Raw genomic sequence first — 21,675 nt, forward strand, 5'->3', positions numbered from 1 at the left:
ACTTCCGCGGTCAAAGGTGACAACTTCCGGCAACTAGCGCCTCCACTCCCTCCCCTTTCGGCTGTCACTCCAGCGAGTTCAGAGGCCTGAGTAAGGGCGTGCGCGAGGGGAGGGTCGTGCGTGGGGGTAGGGCCGTGCGTGAGGGAGGGGCTTGCGGAGTTGAGGTACAGATTCGGCGGGCGGGCTCCGGGGTGGTGGCGGAGCTCTCGTGGGCTGCTGGGCGTAGCTGCGCCAGTTGCGTTGTGAGCGCCGCCTGCAGGGTGCTGGGTCCCGCGGGGTGCTGGGTCCCGCGGGGTGCGGGGTCAGCCTGATGGCCTGTACCCGCGGGCTTCAAGTGTAAGCCTGGGTTGCTAGTAGCTCTGACATCAATTGCAACATCTTTTCTCTACGGCTTTGCTCCTGTTGTGTGGAGATGGTCACTTTTGTCCTACCCTTAGTCCTCAGGTGAGGTTTCCCCAAAGCATTTGAATAAAAGTCTATAAAGTAGAAGGGGATTTCCTCAGGGTGGGGCCCTCGTTCGTTCTCAATAGTACGGTGGCTTGTGCAGAAATTCAATAAATGTTGAATGATAAATACTCGTTGGGTGGGGTGGTCAAAGTTTCACCTAGCTAGAGGCCAGGCTCCCCCCCCCCCCCCGGCCCAACTGAACGGCAAGTTCCTTACCCCGTTAGTTCTGACTACCAAGGCGCATATCATGACCTTTGGGTCTCCTTAGATGACCTTTACGTCACCAGTGGTTGTAGTTTTTATTTTTATATATTTTTTATTTTTTTAGGTCTTTGTTTTGTTTTGTTCTGTGATGCTAAGGTTTGAACTCAGGGCTTCGTGTTTGCAGGTAGGAAGAGCTCTACCACTGATCCACATCCCTGCTCAAGGCTACAGGTTTTGAGTGAAGGTGGTACTAATACTCTGTGGGATCCACCAACCAAATTCTCTAACTGGGAAGAATTTAAGAATAAACCTTAGCTGGATACAGGTGATTCACAACTGCAATCATAGCTATTTAGGAGGTTGAGATCTAGAATACTGGGTTCGAAGTCATTCTGGACAGAAAAGACTGGTAAGTCTTCATCTCCAAAATAGCCAGTAGGAAGCTGAGCTGGAGGCACGATTCAAGTTGGTAGCACATCACCTGAGCAAGCTGGAGGTCCTGAGTTAAAACCTAATAATACCAGCCCTTCTCTTCCCCTAAGGAATAATTCATTTGTTAAGGAATTTACTCTCACAATATGAGGGCTCTACTATGTTATGGCTTGTTGGATTCTCCTAATAGACCACATTAGACAGGTTTTTTTTTTTTTTAATTGATGAGGTTGGAAACAGAGGAATTATGTAGCCTGTCAAAAGTATGTATTGCAGGAACTAACTGGATAGAAGAGCCAAGATGGAAGGGTTGAAATACACTCAAAAATGAACAGAAAGAATTCTAACCTCTTTTCTCATCATAAGTTCAATGGTAGCAACACAAATATTAATAAAAATTATTCCTATCAAGGATCTTACTGTCTAGCAAAGGGATGCATGTAGGTACACAAATATAGTAGACTATATAGCCTTTACAACACTAAATTAGGTGTAGAGATCCCAAATATAGAAATAGTGAAAGGAATTAAGAGAAGATTTAAGGAGAAAAAGTTCTAAGAGCAAATTTGTCCTGTAAACAAGAAGAAGGTACTCTTCATTACCCATTTTTGTATTGATTGGTGTGTCTGATTGACTCCTGTCTTTTTTTTATTTTTTTGGTCAATTGGGGGCTGGAACTCAGGGCCTGAACTCTGTCCCAGAGCTTTTTCACTCAAGGCTAGTGCTCTACTACTTTGAGCCACAGCTCCACTTCTGGATTTTTGGTAAATTATTGGAGATGAGAGTCTCACAGACTTTCCTGCCCCAGCTGGCTTCAAACTGTGATCCTCACATCTTAGCCTCCTGAGTAGCTAGGATTACAGTCCTGAGCCATCAGTGCCTGGCTTCTGTCATTCCTTTTACTTTTTAAAAATTTTAACTATAGTATATGATATTTAAAACTTTAATGAACACTATTAGATATGACAATAATACCCTTTAGTTATAGAGGAAAACTGTTTTGTGTATAATGTTTTCTCTTTTTATTTTGAAATTTCCATATAATTTTTATTTCAGAATGGAGCCTTGTTCCTGTGACTCATTTGTGGCATTACCGCCTGCAACCACTGATAATAGGATTATTTTTGGAAAAAATTCAGATAGACTCTTCGATGAAGTACAAGAGATAGTTTACTTTTCAGCTGCAGTTCATGATAATTTGGGAGAGCAGCTTAAGGTAGGTGAAATACATGTCTTCTTAGCAATTTCTTTAGAAGTATAATAAAAATATTCTTATCATTAGCTACCAATTGGCAGAAGACTATAGAAGCTAAAATTCAAGAATTTAAATTTGAAAAAGAATTTGAACAGAATATAGAGTTCTGTCTTCTATTTCAAAAATTTAGAAGTTAGAATAACAATAAAATTGTTAACTCTTTAATCAAATATTTCAATGCTTTTTACAATGTTTTTATATGTAATTATATTAGATAAGAAGGAATTTTAAAATCAGCTGATAAGACTTAGGCAATGTCTTATAGACAATGTCTTATAGGAGCCTGTCTAGGAATAGGCTATATTTACAACCAATCCCAGTCTAAAGTTGAGGAGTAGCATGCTGCGGGTGGGAGGCATTTACTCCAGACTAGGGATCAAGAATGTTTGAATTGGGGTTTCATTTTAGATAGATAGGAAGGATTCTCATTGGTGTAAAATATTTTAAGGTTGATGCCTTTATTATGGAAAATTTTGATTTATTTACCCCCTTCATAATGGCCATATCTTCAGAATGATGTTTTAAATTCTGAGTTTAGATAACTTCTTTTTATAGTTTTGTAGTTATTGTATAACTTTTTCTCTTACAGTGTACTTACATAGAAATTGATCAAGTTCCTGAGACATATGCTGTTGTTCTCAGTCGTCCAGCTTGGTTGTGGGGAGCAGAAATGGGAGCCAATGAGCATGGAGTTTGCATCGGGAATGAAGCTGTATGGGGAAGAGAAGAAGTTTGTAATGAGGAAGCACTACTGGGCATGGACCTTGTCAGGTTATATTTTTTCACTCTACAATTTGTCTAAATTTAAATTTTGGTATAACTTACCTAGTTTATTTTCCTACTTTCTCTCTTTTGGCTTTTATACTTTGCAGTTTATGTAAAAATGCTTCAGAGTACCAGCATGAACTTCTAGACTCTCAAATATTATTAACTGAGAGAAGAGAATTTGGAAATGATGATTCATTGGAAGTGCCTAATGTGCTTTATCAAAAGTTTAACTAAATCTCATAATAGCCTCATAGAGTATATATTATTAACCTCAATGAGGTTAATAACAGAGATAAAGTAATTTGCTAATAAATTACCAAGATGGAGTTTGAACATATGACTTCAAAAAACTTGACTCCAAAACATTTATTGGCTTCTAAACTTTTTTTTTCATAATACCAAAGTGACTTCTGAGGAAAAGTTTAAAAGTTAGATTTCATTTTATCTGTTAACTTGAAGGATATTTTACTTTGAATGTGAAGCAAAGTCTCAAAATTAAAATAAATTTATTTTAATCAGAAAACTTCAATATTTTTCTTTTAGACTTGGCCTTGAAAGAGCTGATACAGCTGAAAAAGCCCTCGATGTCATCGTTGATTTACTAGAAAAATATGGCCAGGGTGGAAATTGTACTGAAGGAAGGATGGAGTTTAGCTATCATAACAGTTTCCTAATAGCTGATAGGAAGGAAGCGTGGATTCTGGAGACTGCAGGGAAGTTCTGGGCAGCAGAAAAGGTACAAGGTATGGAAAACTCTGTGCAGAGCTTTGGGCTATTCTACAGTGCTTTTCATTTTTCAATAATCTATTACCATTTCTTTCTTTTAAAACTTTTAACTAAATTCTAAAATTGTATCATGAGGAAGTATTGGGGGCGAGGAAAAGCAGACTTTGGTAGCATGGGTGTTTGAGTGTTGGGGGTTAAAAGGGTGGAGGTGTGGGTATGTGTAGTACCAGGAATTGAACCTAGGGACTTAATGAATACTAACCAAGCCTCTATCTCTTGAGCCAATACTCCAAGTGCTTCCCTACCCCCACCCATTTTGTCATGTTGCATTTCATTTTTTTCCCACAAGGTTAAAAAAGTATCTATTAAGTATCTATTAAGAAGAAAACATCTATTTGTCAACTACTATATATAATAAGTACATGTACTTTCCTAAGGTATAATTTAACCTTCTTCCTCAGTCAAAACATAGGAAACCAACTTTGTCTCGATATTACTAATCTTAAACCATTTCTATTTTCAATAAAGAAAGGCTATACAATGTCTCAAATATTTCATTTTTGAGATATAGTCTCATTCACTTTGCCTGGGCTGGTCTTAAACTTATGATACTCCATGCCTCTGCCTCCTAAGCACCTGAGATTACAAGCATGTTCCACTATGCCTTGCCTAGAAAGGCATTACAATAGTAGATATATAATTTGTCATTGAGCAAAAGAATATAATTTGATTGGGAATTCTTTTCTTGTGATGTCTTCTTTATGATCCTGAATTACTGTAATTTTTCAAATGGTGATATCCAGAGATATGAAATAATTTTAGGTAGTAGGTGAAAAACTTTTAACTTTTCCTCCTAATTATTAGTTCAGGGTTCTTTGACTAGAGCACAGCCTTGTATTCAAGTATAATAATTTGTTTCTTGTGTACTTACCTCTTTGACCTCCTAGTTTTACTAGAGGAATAAGTTACATATGTAAAAGGTTACATAGTACATGACAATATATGGACACATGGATGCTATGAACTTTAGAGAAAGGAAAGGTAATCATGAGCTGGCAGAGTTCAGAAAGGCATCATAAAGCTGTAGAAGATTTGGATATATTTTTCACAATAGGTCATTGTCAGTTATTTCTTAACGATTTAAAAATATTTTGCGTTATACATTCATTTTACATATTCTATTTTATAAAATAAATATATGAAATTAAGTTTAATCTATTATCCTTGTTGGTCTGGTTATCAATGAGAACTTTTATTAAGTGTGTTGCATGAAAGAGAAATGAATAAACATTTTGTTGAAAAGGTCTTACCTGATCATGCAAGATGAACATTTGCATTGAGTCTAATTATCTTGTTGTAGATGAATTTTGCCATTGTTCTTTCTATTACTAAATGAACCCAAGAACTAAATTGTTGTGAATGTCCTTAGCACAAAGAAGTAATTTATACCTGAATGGATAAATATGCCAACTACAATGTAATCTGATCATTATACATTGTATTGTTCATGTAGAAATGCCACACTATATGACATAGTATGTTTAATACTATGTATCAGTTAAATGTATATATATTAATTTTAAAAAGCATTAACTTGTTAAACTATAGAGAATTATCTATTAGATGCAAAACGCCTGTTTGTTGTTCTGATTCTGCTATGACTCCTTTTGTTTTTATAGTAAGAATATCCCAAGTATGACTTTATTAGAGTGATAATTGATTTGACCTTAACAGACTATCATTTTAATTAGTTTTAAAACCCTGTCATTTATCATCTGCATTATCTATTATCTCTTTAGAACAGGCTTTCATATTTTGTATTTTAGTTGAAAATTTTTTTCAAGCTTAGTGCCATAATATTTTTGGGATTCTTTTTTTTTTTTTTTTTCGGTCGTGGGGCTTGAACTCTGGGCCTGGGCGTTGTCCCTCAGCTCTTCAGCCAAGGCCAGCGCTCTACCACTTGAGCTACAGCGCCACTTCCGGTTTTCTGGTGGTTTATTGGAGATAGGAGTCTCACGGTCTCTCCTGTCCGGGATGGCTTTGAACTGCGATCCTCAGATCTCAGCCTCCTGAGTACCTAGGATTGCAGGCGTGAGCCACCAGCGCCTGGCTTATTTTTGGGATTCTTATATTTTGTTTTAAACTTATTTATGATTGTATTTTAAAAAGTAATTCATAGGGAAGAAGACTAGTTAGAATATATAAAGAACCCTCAAAGCTCCACAGTAAGCAATCCAGTTAGAAAATGGGAAAAAGACAGCACTTGAAGGGACATATAGATACCAAACAAGGGCATGGAATGATGCTTAGCACCATTAGCCATTAGGGAAATGCAAATGAAATCCACATTGTGATATCACTAGACTTTTAGCAAAATGGCAAAAATAAAATAATCATATTCCCAGATGATGACAAGATGTGGACTAAATCGTTTATACATTCCTTACAAAAATTTACAGCCAGCCACTATGGAAACAATTTAGTTGTTTCTTAAAAGGATGAGATGTGTAACTAATATAGCAGTTGTACTCCTGTGCACTTCTCACAAATAAATAACAACTTACATTCATATAAAAACCTTGACATAAATATTGATAGCAGCCTTCTCCATAATGGAAACAACTGGAAACAACTTGTCAATGAATGGTTAAATATAACTGTAACACATCTAAACCAGGAGATACTACTTAGCAATAAAAATGAATGAACTGTTGATAGGTATGATAAACTGGATGAATCTTTAAAGAATCATGATGTGTAAAAAAACCCCAGAAGGTTATATATTGTATGATTCCATTTATAAAACATTCTTGAATGACATTTAGAGCAATAGAGACATACTCACGACTGGATGGAGGCTGGACGCTAGTGGCTCACACCTGTAATCCTAGTTACTCAGGAGGCTGAGATATGAGGATTGAGGTTCAAAGCCAGCCTGGGCAGGAAAATCTGTGAGACTCTTACCTCCAATAAACTACCAGAAAACCAGAAGTGGCACTGTGGTTCAAGTGGTAGAACGCTCATCTTGAGCTGATGAGCTGTGGGACACAATGTTCAACATCCTGGGCTGAGGCCCAGAGTTCAAGTCCTACATCTGATCAAAAAAAAAAAAAGACTGGATGGAGTAGGATTTAGAGTGGAAGACAAATGGTTTGCCTATAAAAGGGCCACATGAGGCATCTTTGTCATGGTGGAAGTATTCTTGACTGTATCAATACCAGTATTCTGCTGTGATATTATAGTTTTACAAGATGTTATCATTGAGGGAAACTGAGTTAAGTATCTCTCTGTATTATTTCTTATAACTGCATGTGTACCTAAAATGATCCCAAAGAGTTTAAATTTTAAAATGTATTCATCTTTTAGAATATATAAGAAATATGACTAGCACAAAATTTAGAAGTATGTATTTGCATTTAAATAGTGGTTAAGAATTATAATGTACAGATTGAGACTTTATGCTAAATGTATTTTTCCCTTCTCTTCCTTCTTTGAAATTAGAGGGCATTCGCAATATTTCTAACCAGCTTTCTATAACAACCAAGATTGATCGGGAGCACCCAGACTTGAGAAAATATGCTAAGCAGAAAGGTTGGTGGGATGGTAAAAAGGAGTTTGATTTTGCTGCAACATATTCTTACCTTGACACAGCCAAGATGACGACTTCACCAGGCAGATACTGTGAGGGCTACAAGCTTCTGAATAAACACAAAGGTAATTCTAGTATCCAAATAATACCAGAATAAAGTTTGTATAGTTATTATATAGGAGTGATAAAATCTATTTTGAAGAATTTGCACTAAGTATAAATATTTATATTTAAAGTGAATTTCTTCATGAATTTGTGTGTCATCTTTGCACTGGCGCCATGCTAATCTTCTCTGTATCATTCCAGTTTTAGTATATGTGCTGCCGAAGCAAGCACTAAAGTGAATTTCTTGTAGAAAGCATGTATTTGGGTCTTGATTTTGTTGTATTATAGCCATTCTGATAAATTTTATCTTTTAGTTAGAATGTGTAATTCTCTAGCATTAATGTAGGCTGTCCCTGGTTCCACATAAGAGAGTAAGGGCATACTATGAAGTCTTTCTGAACATAAGTAAAATCTTAGAAGAGATGCATAGAGAAACTTTCTGAAGACTCATAAAAATGTAAGATATAAGACAGAAAGGGAAAGAAACCAGAACTCAAAGTAGAAAAGCAAAGTTCAGTTGTGGTAAATTACATGTTTTGGGGTTTTTTTCTCCCTTTCTTTGGTTTCGAAGAATATCAGTCCTAGAACTGTGCACTGGGTATGGAAAGAAAGAGCTCTAAAAGAAAGAACTCCCTTTTCTGGTATGAGGAAAGGGGAGGTCGGCTCTAACATACCAAACAGGGAAATTCCCAATTATCCCTTTTGTTTTGCCTTGATTTTTTATTTCTTTCTTATTCCAGGTCCTAAATAACTTGTCATCCTAAAACTTCACTTCAAAAATATAAATTTGGCTAAGCCCCTTTGGCTTACACCTGTTATCCTAGCTACTCAGGAGGTTGAGATCTGAGGACCACAGTTAGAAGCCAGCCCAGGCAGGAAACTCCACGAGACTTTTATCTCCAATAAACTACTCAAAAAAGCCAGAAGTGGCACTGTGTCTCAACTGGTAGAGTGCTTGCCTTGAGCAAAAGAAGCTCAGGGACAGTGCCCAGGCCTAGAGTTCAAGCCCCAGAATTGCCAAAAAGAAAAGAAAAGAAATCAATGGAATGCTATGAAAAATGATGCTTACAAGGAAATTTATAGCATTGAATACTTATATAAGACAATAAAAAAGTCCCAAGTCAGTATTACAGATTTCTATTTAACAAACTTTAGAAAAAAGAAAAAGGAGAGAAATCTCGAGCAAGGATAAAGAAGGAAGCTTAAATAAAGAAAGGACCCAAAATCAATAAAGTTGTTAACAAAATAATAATAGAGAAAATTGGTCAAGCCAAAAGCTGATTCTTCAAAAAGATGGGTAACAATTGATAAACTCATAAGCCAATAAAGAAAGAAAGAAGACACAAATTACTAGTATCATGCGTAAAAGAGCAATTGTCATAAATCTCACAGACATTATGAAAATCATAAAGTAATGCTACAAAGGCTTTATGCTCATCAACTGAATAACTCAAAGGAAATGAACTTATTTCTTCAAAGCACAGACCATCAAAACCTAATTTGAAATAGTTTAACTCTTGTTTTAGCAAACAAATATTTTAAATTAAAATATTGATTTTTTTTCCCAGAGAATAAACAGTTTGGCAACTCAAATTTCAATCAGTCACTTTTTTTTTTTGTCATGGAGCTTGAATTTCTTTTGTTTTTGGTCAGTTGTAGGGCTTGAACTTTGGTCCTGGGCATTTGTCCCTCAGATCTTCAGCTCAAGGCAAGCACTCTACCACTTGAGCCATGGTGCCACTTCCAATTTTCTGGTGATTAATTGGAGAGAAGAGTTTCAGGGACTTTCCTGCCAGGGCTGGCTTTGAACTGTGATCCTCATATCTCAGCCTCCTGAGAAGCTAGGATTACAGACATGAGCCACCAGCACCTGGCCGCTTCTACTTTTCTAGTGGAATTGGAGATGAGAGTTTTACAAACTTTCCTGCCCAGAAAGTCTAAACGGAGATGCTCAGCTTCCTGAGTAGCTGGGATTATAGATGTGAGCCACCAGCACATAGCTCAGTTTGTTTGTTTTTTAATCCTAGCTAAATTGTTATTATTCAGAATCAGATGGAGATTTAGGCGCTTTATAGAACTTAGGGACTCTCTTCCTTGACTCTCCCCTTTATGTTGGAACACTTCAACATAATTTTCCTTTTGGGCAGTACTAGGATTTGAACTCACAGCCTTACATTTGCTAGGGAGGCACTCTACTGTTGATCCATTTTTTTTTTTTTTTTGGTCGGTTGTGGAGCTTGAATTCTGGGCCTGAGTATTGTCCCTCAGCTCCTCAGCTCAAGGCGAGCGCTCTGCCACTTGAGCCACAGCACCACTTCTGGTTTTCTATTGGTTTATTGGAGACAAGACACACTTTCTTGCCCCAGATGGCTTTGAACCACAATCCTCAGATCTCAGCCTCCTGAGTAGCTAGGATTACAGGTGTGAGCCACCGGCACCTGGTTGTTCAACCATTTTTTAGTACTTATTTTTTAGTTCTTTTGAGATAGCAATGCACTTTTTGCTTAAGCTTGTGCCTAGGTTTTGATTCTCCTATTTTATGCTTCCAGCTCTAGTTAAGATGACAAGAGTGGAGTACCACTATGTCCAGCTTTTTCTTCAAGATATTCTTGTGATCTCTTTTGTCCAGGCTGACCTGGAATCATGGTTTTTCTGATCTCAGCCTTCCATGTAGCTGGATGACAGGTTTGTGCCACTGTGCTTAGCTACTGGTTGAGAAAGGGTCTTACTAACTTTTTGCCCAAGATGGTCTCAAACTGTAATTTTCTTGATCTTAGCCTCTCACATAGCTAGAATTAGACATGAGCCACTACACTAGCTTTTATTTATTTATTTATTTATTTTTCAGGTAAGGAGTAGGTTTATTCAGTAGACCTGCTGGGACTAGGCTAGGTTGGCACTCCACGTGGCTGGCAAAAGAGAGGAAAGAGAGAAAAGAGCTAGAAAAGAGCAGAGAGAGGGGTAAGAACAGTAGCACTCACGTGGTATTCAGGTAAGGGGTAGGTATTCAGTAGACCTGCTGAGACCAGGCAAGGTTGGCACTCCACGCGGCTGGGAAAGAGAGGAAAGAGCTAGAGCAGAGAAAGAGCAGAGAGAGCTAGAAAAGAAGAGCAAGAGCAAGAGGTACACTAGCTTTTTTTTTTTTTTTTTTTGTCGGCCGTGGGGCTTGAACTCTGGGCCTGGACACTGTCCCTCAGCTCTTCAGCTCAAGGCGAGTGCTCTACCACTTGAGCTACAGCACCACTTCCGGTTTTCTGGTGGTTTATTGGAGATAGGAGTCTCGTCTCTCCTGCCCGGGCTGGCTTTGAACCGAGATCCTCAGATCTCAGCCTCCTGAGTACCTAGGATTACAGGCGTGAGCCACCAGCGCCCGGCTTACACTAGCTTTTATAGAGTAACTTTTCTCCTTTTGCTACCAACTAATTCCAGCAAATGAGTTTATATTACTAAATGTCTGATAATTTCTAAAAGGGTAATTCTACTAATAAAAACATGACTGATATACCCTCATACATTGGATGGATTAAAGGTTCTATAAATCAATTAGGAAGCATCTATTAAAAGATGGATTAGTGAGTGATTGCTATTTGCCTGTCAGGCATTATGAAACAAATGAGTGTTTTTTTTTGTTTTCATTTTTGTTTTTTGGTTGGCCGTGGGGCTTGAACTCTGGGCTTAGCGCTATCCCTCAGCTCTTCAGCTCAAGGTGAGGCTCTACTGCTTGAGCCACAGTGCCACTTCCAAATGAGAGTCTTATAATAGTTATTTACTGCGGCAGAAAGGTTCATGATAGAATATTTGTAGAAGCTCAGAATTACTAGAGAAAAAAAGGAGCAGAGGGGAAGGAAGAGGGAGGGAAAGGAAGAAGGGAGGGGACAAGAGGATCTATTTTTAATACTAGTTGGTTGACCATACATATTTTTTTCTTCTCTCCAAAACTGTACAATAACTGAGGCTAGATGTACTTCACTGGTAGATCATAGGCTAATCATGCATGAGGCCCTGGATTAGCCCACAAAGACAAAGAGTATATAAAAAGCATAATCCTTCCCCATTCCCCTCATAATCTGATGATTTAATAATAAAGGCTCACATCTATATCCAAATTATAATAATCTACAGATCTTTCATCAATTATGTAAAACTATCAACTATTCTATATTATGGTAATGAGTTTATACAAGTATATGCATATCTAATTTCTCCATATATCTCCATGACTTTGAATTCAAGAAAAATAAGTCACTGAATTAATGGATAACTTGTTATAAGGAATTCTATCTTTCTGTTAATTTTGAAAAACACTGGGAGAACTAAAAAGGGATATTTCTAAAAACAGCTATGAATATTAAAACTCAACAATAAATCAAAATCTTACCATCCATACCTACCTATCAGATACATAGCTTCAATATCTAGTGAGATTTAAAAATGATTCAAGTCTAAACTCCTATAAATGGCAAGTTTTAATAAAAACAGTGTCTGAACCATAACACTGTGATAATACAGGTATTATAAAAATGCTTTTGGCATTCAAAACCTACAATTCTGAAAATGAAAGGAGGATTTACATGATCACTTGAGTAGGATGGCTATAAGTAATCCACTAGCAAGCATTGAATAAGTACTGAGACTACAGTGGCAGGGTTCAGTAAAATGAATGCAAAATACAGGTTGCAATTTCATTGCAATTTAAACTAGTTATTTAAAATACATGAGTGAATAGAAATACAATTTGGATATACATGCAGCACAGTTAATAGCTATCAGGTAGGGATAGTTGGAAAGGAGAGAGGTAGGCTCATCTTACCTAGAAAAATCATAGTAAAAATTAACCATAATGTACTAGTAGACAATTTTCTGTGAAAGTATTGGAAAGACATTCTTTCGGCAAAACACAGAGAGCTAGATAAACTGTACTTCACACTTGGAAAAAATAGACTTGTTGAATACATCCATTACTATAATCTTGTGTGCATTCAAATCTGTGATTCAGTTATTTTGTAGTTAAACATAGCAGAATTAATTATGTCAATATAATGGTAATCAATTTGTCCAAAATTACCCTAAACATTAGGATTCTTGTTGTATTCCACGTTATTCGTATCCATTACCTCTCTCCACCCCCCAAACCACCATACCTTTTTCTTTTCCCTACCCCTGAGCTATACCATAAGTCCTTTATCTGCTGAACTCAGGATCAGGCTTGTATCACAGTCTGGTGGCTTGCTGAGCCTCTCCTAACTCCTCATTTTCTCTCACAGGCATTTTCCCCTAAATACTGTGGGCTCTGATATAGTAATGAGTCCCAGAACTCTGGAGGCTGGTTCAGTGAGTTTGAAGCCTGCCACCCTGGACTACATAGGCCAGCCTTGAGCTCAAGGCAATCAAACAAAATGCCTTTGCATTGACTCCGATGTTGTACATCTGCTTCTCAGGATCATAGCACAAAAGATAGGAGGCAGTAGCTGGAACTAAGTACTGTAAAGTCCTTACATTAACTGATAAATGGAAAATGACTCTTAAATTTTTTTTTCTTTTGGTAGTACTGGACTTTGAGCTCATGGCTTCCCCACCCCCTCTTACTAGACAAGCACTTTATTACTTGAACTGCTTTTTTTTTTTTTTTTTTTGCTTTTAGGAGTGGCCCCAAACTACAATCTTCTTAATCATCTCCAGAGTAGCTGGCATTACAGGCATACAACATTACACCTGACCTTTGGAATTGTTATTTTTCTTTTTCCTTTTTCTATTTTTTTGTTGGTTGTGGGGCTTGAACTCAGGGCCTGGGTGTTGTCCCTCAGCTCTTCAGCTCAAGGCTAGCGCTCTACCACTTGAGCCACAGCACCACTTCCGGCTTTTTCTGCTTATGTGGTGCTGAGGAATTGAACTCAGGACCTCATGCATGCAAGGCAAGCACTCTACCACTGAGCCGCCTTCCCAGCCCTATGTTCAGTTTTTCAAAAGAATTTAACATATTTTTTCAGCTCATCCAAAGAATGTATTATTGAGGTTTGACTGGAATTGAGTTAATAATACAGATTATTTTAAGGAAGAATTGACATTTGATAATATTGCCTTTCTATTCAAGAATAAAAATCAAGTTATGAATTTATTCACATCTTTTTCTGTGTTCTTAGGTAGACTTTATTTTATTTTAATTTTTTGGGGTCTGGTCGTGGGGCCTGAACTCTGGGCCTGGGCGCTGTCCTTCAGCCCTTCACCTCAAGGCTAGCACTTTACCACTTACCTCAAGGCTAGCACTCTATCACTTGAGCCACAACGCCACTTCTGGCTTTTCTTTTTCTGCTTATGTGGTGCTGAAGAATTGAACCCAGGGCCTCATGCATGCAAGGCAAGCGCTCTACCACTGAGCCACCTTCCCAGCCCCTTAGGTAGACTTTAATAGCTTTTTGCATCAGCATGTTTTCTACCTTAACTTTCTCTTGATATAGAAATACTTCATCAACGTTCACTCAGTGGCAAGAAGGGGAACAGATGACAGCAGACATGAATGATTTGATCTGTGACTTCTGGGTTGTAGGGACCAGTCTGGAAGCCTATGCTTCCAGCTAGTAATCAATGGTATTGTTCACAGTTTCTTTCCTGTTTTTCTGTGGTACTGGGGCTTGAACCCAGGGACTTGTGAAGCTGTGCTTATAGCCCCTTGTTTCCAATTTTTTTTTACCACTGTAAATTATGTTTCCATTAGTTATATACACACACACACACACATACTATAGGTTTAATTCCTTACATCATGAATTTTATAAAACATGCTTTTTAGAGAATGGGTTCATTTTTTCTAAGTTGTAAATTAAATGTATAAAGTTATTTGTAATATTCCTTTATTTTTGTATATAGTCTGTCATGATATCTATTTAATTCTTGACATTAATAATTTGTAATTTGTGTCTCTTGTCTCTTTTCTTTGCCAGTCTAGCCAGAGGTTTATCAATTTTTTTTATCATTACAAGAGACAACTATTTACTAACGACTTTTTTCAATTTTTCTCTTTTCAATGTATTGATTTCAGTTCTTTATTTCCTTTCTTATACATGCTTTGGGCTTTATATTTATTTTTCTTTTTGTAGTAAAGTGAGAGCTTAGATTGCTGATTTTCATGTTGACTTATAAGTTTCTTCTGTTATTGTATACATTTTACTCTAATTGAATTTGTTAATTTCTATTACAGTTCTTAATTGTTTGCTTTTGGTTATATGAAAACGGTTTTGCATTTATTTAATAGACTTATCTCCCTGATACCTTATTTTTAAAGCTTTGAAATATATATTTTCCAAGAAGATGATAACTTTGGAGCCAGCCTGGGTTACATAGTGAGATAGCAACAGCAACCAAAAAGTATTTTTGTGTGTTCTTCCTGCTCTAGTCTATCTCAAGAGCTGGAATTATAGATGTGTGCATCATGACCAGCTCTTGGCCCTCATTTAAAATGTATTACTTTGAGTATCTCTTTTCTTTTGATTATGAGAATTTCTTGTTTATTCAAAGGAAAACTTTAAAACGTATTCTGAAACTTCAGGAAAGATTTTCAATTTCAGTTGAAATGAGATGAAGGGACTTTACTGTCTCACATACACAGACATAGGTCTCTTCATATATAACTTCATATAGGTACATCTCCATTGCCTGGGATGAGGCTTGACATTTAATTAATATTTTAATAATTAACAAATATCTGAATGAATGAGAACCAGAGAAAAATCTCATCAATGTCTAGAAAACGTATAACCTAAGGGCAGACTAGGATCAATATAGTCAAAAGATGAAGCATACTTGTACAGGAGAGGAAAAGGTGGTTTCTATTGAGCTTAATAGTAGGGTTTAATTTCAAAGAATTTTCACTTGATTCAGAAGGAACTGGGAGTGGTAAACAGATGACATATGAGAAGGAGAACAATGCCTTGGAGAACTTCATTGGGTAGGGTGATATTATTTTTTTGTCAAAAGGTCAATCTGACCCCCTAATTTGGGTATGGATATGTATAGAAAAGAGCAAAAACTGTCTGAAGATATGAACAACTTTTTAAGATTTTTTGGCTATATTTTCCAAATACTGAATTCTGAAGCTCTCTATAATAGGAGCATAAAATACAATATAATCACACAAAATACTTCAATCATACATAACAGATGTTCATACTTTCAAAGTAGTCCAGCAAAATTGTGCCTATCTAACTTTCCCTAACTAATAAAATGCTTTATCTTCTTCATTTCTTTACAAGTTTTAATTCATACTTTTATATACATATATTAAGGTCAAGCACAGAAACTATAGAAAAATTTATTTTGTAAAATAATATCTTGTATAATATTGGAAACAAAAAGTTCATTGTTCTCTTTGTATTGGTTCTCATAGTAGTTATTGGTATCATCAGTTTGTTGCTGACTAAATATGCCTTAAGAAATCTTGTAGGTGCAATAGGATTGACTGTATTTTTGCGCCACTGATTATTTTTAGGAAGTTTTTACCTGTTAGAGAATCTGGGATTTTGTTTTGTTTTGTTTTGTTTTTCCAGTATCATGGCGTTAACTCAGGGCCTGTCAGTCTTGCTTGGCTTTTTGCTATAGCTGATGTTCTACCACTTTGAGCCATACCTCCAATCATGTCTATTTTTTATTTAGAAGGAAATATCTTTCTTGTGACAGTGACAGTTAGTACAAAGTTATTTATGGTCAATGTCTTTATACCTAAACCAGTAAATCTTGTTATATGTTATCAGCAGAGAAAGCAATTTGTATTTACAAAGCATAAATATATGCATACATATTTGATGGTTTTAAAAATTATTTCCTTAGGAAACATAACTTTTGAAACAATGATGGAAATACTCCGAGATAAACCAAGTGGCATTAACATGGAGGGAGAATTCCTGACAACTGCAAGCATGGTTTCTGTTTTACCTCAAGACTTCGGCCTTCCCTGTGTTCACTTCTTTACAGGGACTCCTGATCCTGAAAGGTGAAGCCACAAAATTCTGTGAACAAGCAAGAGGAGATAGGATGGGGTAGAATCCTTAGTATACTGATGATTTTGTCAAGCAAATTTTTTTATTATACAAAGTAAATTTTTATGTATTTTCTCTTCAGATTTGAGTTTGCAATTCCCACATGTAAATAATTACTTTTTTATTTTATGGATAAGGCCAAGAGATTCTTGTATTCAGTTATCCCTCCCTCCTTTTTTTTTTAATTGTGAAAATACCATACAGAGGGGTTACAATTACATGGGCAAGATAATGAGCACATTTCTTATCAAGCATTGTTGCCTTCTCCTTTGTTTCCCCTTCCCATTCCTTCCCATCTCCTGCCCACCCCCCCTCCTTTTTCCCACAAATCTATTTAACATTGTAAAGAAAGAACATGTATAAGTTTTCTTAGACTTTAGACATTATGACATTAAACAATTAATAATAGTAAACAACTTAAGCTATGTTGTCATTCTAGATTTACTTATGTATTCATATCTAGAAGATACATACATGGAAAACTTAAAATATAAATAGTTCCAGTTATATTTTAGGACTTTATAGACTATTTTAAATCATTAGTTTTTGTTGTTGTTGTTGTTGGTTGTGGGGCTTGAACTCTGGGCCTGGGCGCTGTCCCTCAGCAATTCAGGTCAAGGCTAGTGCTCTATCACTACACCACTACAGTCACAGTGGCACTTCTTGTTTTCTGGTGGTTAATTGGAGATAAGAGTCTCACAGACTTTCCTGCCTGGGTTGGCTTTGAACCGTGATCCTCAGATCTAAGCCTCCTGAGTAGCTAGGATTATGGGCGTGAAGCACCATGCCTGGCTATCATTAATATTTTTTTTAAGCTAAGCATGTTACATGTAGAATTATTTTCACTAGCCTTTAGTCTTCCACATTATTAAAGGTATTTTTTTGCTGGTCAGTAGACCACACTGTAATCACAGCTATACAGGAGGCAGAAGAGGGAAAATTATGGTAAGAGGTCATCGTGGGCAAATATGTTTGCAAGGCTCTGTCTCAACCAATAAAGTGCCAAGTGTGGTGGTGCATGCCTGTCATCCCTGCTACATGGAATACCTAGATAGGAGAATTGTAGTCTAGGCTGGCCTTGCGGGGAGGGGTGGGAAGTAAGTCTATTTGAAAAATATCAGAGGCAGAAAGGGCTAGAGGCAGTCAAGTGGTAAAGTGCCTACTAGCAAGTACAAGGCCCTGAGGTCAAACTCCAGTTCAAACTGCCAAAATAAATAAATACGTTTTCAAGAAAATATAATGAAACTTGTATCCCTTTAGTAACATTGGTGAAAGCCAAGCATAGTGGTTCATATCTTTAATCCCAGCTACTAGGGAGGCTGAGGTAAGAGGATCACAAGCTCCAGGCCAGACATGGCAAAGTTAGTGAGATCCTATCCAAAATAATAAAAAGACAAGGACTGAGGGCTTGGCTTGTGTAGCAGAGCACTTACCTAACAAGCATGGGACCCTGGGTTTAGTCCTCTGTACTACAAACAAAGAAAACAAAACAAACACTTCAATCTTTCAGACAAAACATAATCTTCATTTTAAAACATCTAGGATTGTTCTTGCCTTGTAGAATGCCAAACTACTAGTTCACTGGTATCATTTATGCCCTAAGCTCTGTGTTAGATCTATGAGAATGCAAAGCTGAGTAAAGCTTTATCCCTTTCCCTAAATGGGATTCAAGTGTATCAGGGGAAAGGAACAACTGACTGCCATTAGTAAACATTTCTAATTGGTGGGACTCTTCAGAATAATGCTGAATATAATTGCATATTTTGACATGCCAATTTTTCCAGGTCTGTTTTTAAGCCTTTTGTATTTGTGCCATGTATTTCACAACTATTGGATACCAGTTCACCAACATTTGATCTTGAAGATCAGGTTAAAAAGAAACCACACTGCAAGCCTGACAGAAGACACCCACTCTACCAAGAACATCAGCAGGCATTGGAAGTAATACTTAATAATGAGGTATGAGTAATTATATTAATCATTATACCATTAAGAATACTTTGTGATTTGATCCATAGTTTGAATTTTGGAGTATTAGGGTAAAAAAAATGGGCTTAAAAATAATTTAGAAGCCGGGTGCCAGTAGCTCATACTTGTAATCCTAGCCCTCAGGAGGCTGAGATCTGAGGACTGAAGGGAAAGTCTGTGAGACTCTTATCTCCAATAAACTACCAAAAAGCCAGAAATGAAGCTGTGGCTCTAGTGGTAGAGCACTAGTCTTGAGCTAAAAAATGTTCAGAGATCGCTCAAGGTCCTGAGTTCCAGCCTCAGGACCATAGGACTAGTGCGCGTGCCACGCGCACGCGCACACACACAGACAAACTTAGCTACTCAAACTATAGTGACTATTTTACTTTTTGTGTGTCTGGAGAGAAGAGTTTCACAGACTTTCCTGCCAAGGCTGGCTTTGAACCATGATCATCAGATCTCAGCCTCCTGAATAGCCACCGTCACCCGGCTGACTATATTACTTTTTATCTTTGGTTCTTTTAGAGAATTTAGTGTATTAAACATAGTAACAATAGCTAGCAGTTATTGAGCCCTTGTTATATGCCATTTCTTTTCATTTAATGTTCCCAAGTGCTTAATAAGACAGGTGCTATTATCATTCCCATTTTCCTGCCAGGAATCTGAAACTAGGATTGGGTAAGAGTTTGCTTATTATATATCACACATCAAAAATTACAAAGCCTGGGCTGGGTGGCTCAGTGGTAGAGCACTTGCCTTGCATGCCTGAGGCCCTGGGTTCCATTCCTCAGCACCACATAAGCAAAAAGAAAAAAGTCGGAAGTGGCGCTGTGGCTCAAGTGGTAGAGCGCTAGCCTTGAGCTGAAGAGCTGAGGGACAGTGCCCAGGCCCAGAGTTCAGGCTCCACAACCAGACCAAAAAAGCAAAAAAAATTACAAAGTCTCTGAAGTATACTTAACCTGAGTTTTTTTTTAATCCTGCAGCTCTGACTAAAATTAATTGAAAGTGATTTTTAAAAGAATCTCAGGCTTTTTCATTTGTAGTTGTTTTTTTTGTTGATCTCTTTTTCTTTTACAAACTTAAGAAAGAATCTTAGTGTAGTTTTAATTGGCATGTCCTTTATGGCAAGATCCCATACACTTACAATAATGAGTTATATGTCTATAATGACATGTGAATATTATTTACAAACTGTAAGCATTATAGACAAGCAATACATAATTCAAAATTTAATCCCCAGGAATATACAGGTATATTTATTTTCTGTCATAAGTTGATTTTTCTTTTATTGGATGTATTAGGTTTGAACTCAGGACATCACGCTTAAGGCTGACTCTACTTGAGCCATGTCTTCAGCCCTGGGCTTTTGGTTGGTTATTTTAGAGATTAAGTCTAGAAATTTTTCTGCCTGGCCTGACCTTGAACTGCTGTCCTTTAGATCGCAGCCTCCTGGGTAGCTAGGATTATAGGCAAGAGCTACTGCCACCAGAATTATATATATGTATATATATATTATATTATATATTATAATATATATAATATATATCACATCATACCTCATCATTGCTCCCTAGCCCTTTGTCCTCTAACACCAGGGGAGGGGGAGTAGATAAAATGAAAGGCTGTGTAAAGAGTCCCTACAATGAAGAAAAAGATTAACCATTTGTCTTTTCTTACTTATTTCTATCACCTGCTTATTTTTGTTTGCCTATATCTCTACTTTGTCAGGATGTATAAATTTACATTCTGTCTACAGTTAAGTGAACTAAATTAAATTTCCTTCAGGTAATTATTTATTAATGCCTGTAGCATGTTTGTTGCCATACCTTTTATTCTCTTTACTATTTTGCTTACACTTAAGGAAAGAGCTCTTACAGACTTAAAATTTGCTAAGAATTCTTGATGTTGCTCTTTGTTTTCACTTCAGAACTCAATCTAACACTCTTGTAGGTTTGTTGGTGTGAATGGGGAGCAAGCACTAGCAGCCGCTTTAGCATGCTGACTGTGGTCCACTGGGCTAGTGGTATTGTCCATCTCTATTGCTTGGCTCATTCTCCAAACTCAGTGTAGTGAAAACAGTGAGCTGCTGGTTCTCTGATTTTTGTGAAAGTCTCTTAGAGATACTATTGCAGGAGATTCTACTCTTGGAGCAGTCTCCGTACAGCCTTCATTGCTTATAATAGCTTAAAGTTTTCAGCTCTTTTTTCCTCCCATAATATTGTTTCTGGGAGGCAAGTTTTTTTTTGTTTTGTTTTGTTTTTGTCAGTTGTGGGGCTTGAACTCTGCACCTGAACACTGTCCCTCAGCTCTTCAGCTCAAGACCAGTACTCTACTGCTTGAGCCACAGCACCTCTTCCGGTTTTCTAGTGGTTTATTTAAGATAAGAATCTCACGGACTTTCCTGCCCAGGCTGGCTTTGCACCATGATCCTTAGATCCTCAGCCTCCTGAGTAGCTAGGCTTACAGGCGTGAGCCACCGGTGCCCGGCTTGGGAGGCAAGTTTTGTAATTAAATAGTTCAATGTTCGTTAAAATCAATTGCTAATTAATATTTTAATATTGAAATAAAAACTTGAACGTGTTTACTATGAAGTGGCATTGCTGATTGATGATAGAATTTGAAGGAAGCATCAAAGATCTGGATTCTAGTTCTGACCCCATAAATAACTACTTTACATTTAGATACTCTTATTGATAGTTTTAATTTTCATTTCTTGATTACTACTATGATTGGTAATCATCTGTGCTTATTGGTCATATTTCTTCTTAAATGAGTTGGCTAATTTTTCCTTAGCTTATTTCTGAATTGATTCTGGGTCAGATTCTGAGATATTCGTGTGTGTGTGTGTGTGTGTGTGTGTGTAAATTAGATTGTTTTATTCTATTTTATTGAGAAGGGATTTTTGTTATACTGCCTAGCCTGACCTCAAAATCCTGGGCTCAAGTAATTCCCCTGTCTCAGTCTCTAAGTAGCTGGGTCTACAAGTATATACCATCCTGCTCAGCTTATATTGCAAAATTTTGAATCTCAGTTTGTTGACTGACATTTAACTTTTTCTCACAGATAAAATATTTAAATTTAGCTTGGCACTGGTGGCTCATGCCTGTAATCCTAGCTACTCAGGAGGCTGAGATTTGAGGATCACCGTTTAA

At 37.1% G+C, this 21,675-nt stretch overlaps 1 protein-coding gene across 2 annotated transcripts in view; it reads left to right on the forward strand.

Annotated features, from left to right (window-relative positions):
• Positions 1–14: 14 nt before the first annotated feature.
• The window catches only part of Scrn3 (secernin 3), a 24,644-nt gene continuing 2,983 nt past the window's right edge, over positions 15–21,675 (forward strand). Inside the window, exons 1-7 of one of the 2 annotated variants that reach the window (XM_013029218.1) lie at positions 15–90; positions 2,140–2,299; positions 2,928–3,109; positions 3,650–3,849; positions 7,334–7,546; positions 16,347–16,509; positions 18,340–18,514. In XM_013029218.1, coding sequence (XP_012884672.1) covers positions 2,141–2,299; positions 2,928–3,109; positions 3,650–3,849; positions 7,334–7,546; positions 16,347–16,509; positions 18,340–18,514 — 1,092 coding nt within the window. In that variant the 5' untranslated portion in view covers positions 15–90; position 2,140. The other variant, XM_013029227.1, reaches the window with a different exon arrangement.

The sequence above is a fragment of the Dipodomys ordii genome, unplaced genomic scaffold (genome assembly GCF_000151885.1).
Source record: "Dipodomys ordii isolate 6190 unplaced genomic scaffold, Dord_2.0 Scaffold5, whole genome shotgun sequence".
In the NCBI taxonomy this organism is placed as follows: Eukaryota; Metazoa; Chordata; class Mammalia; order Rodentia; family Heteromyidae; genus Dipodomys; species Dipodomys ordii.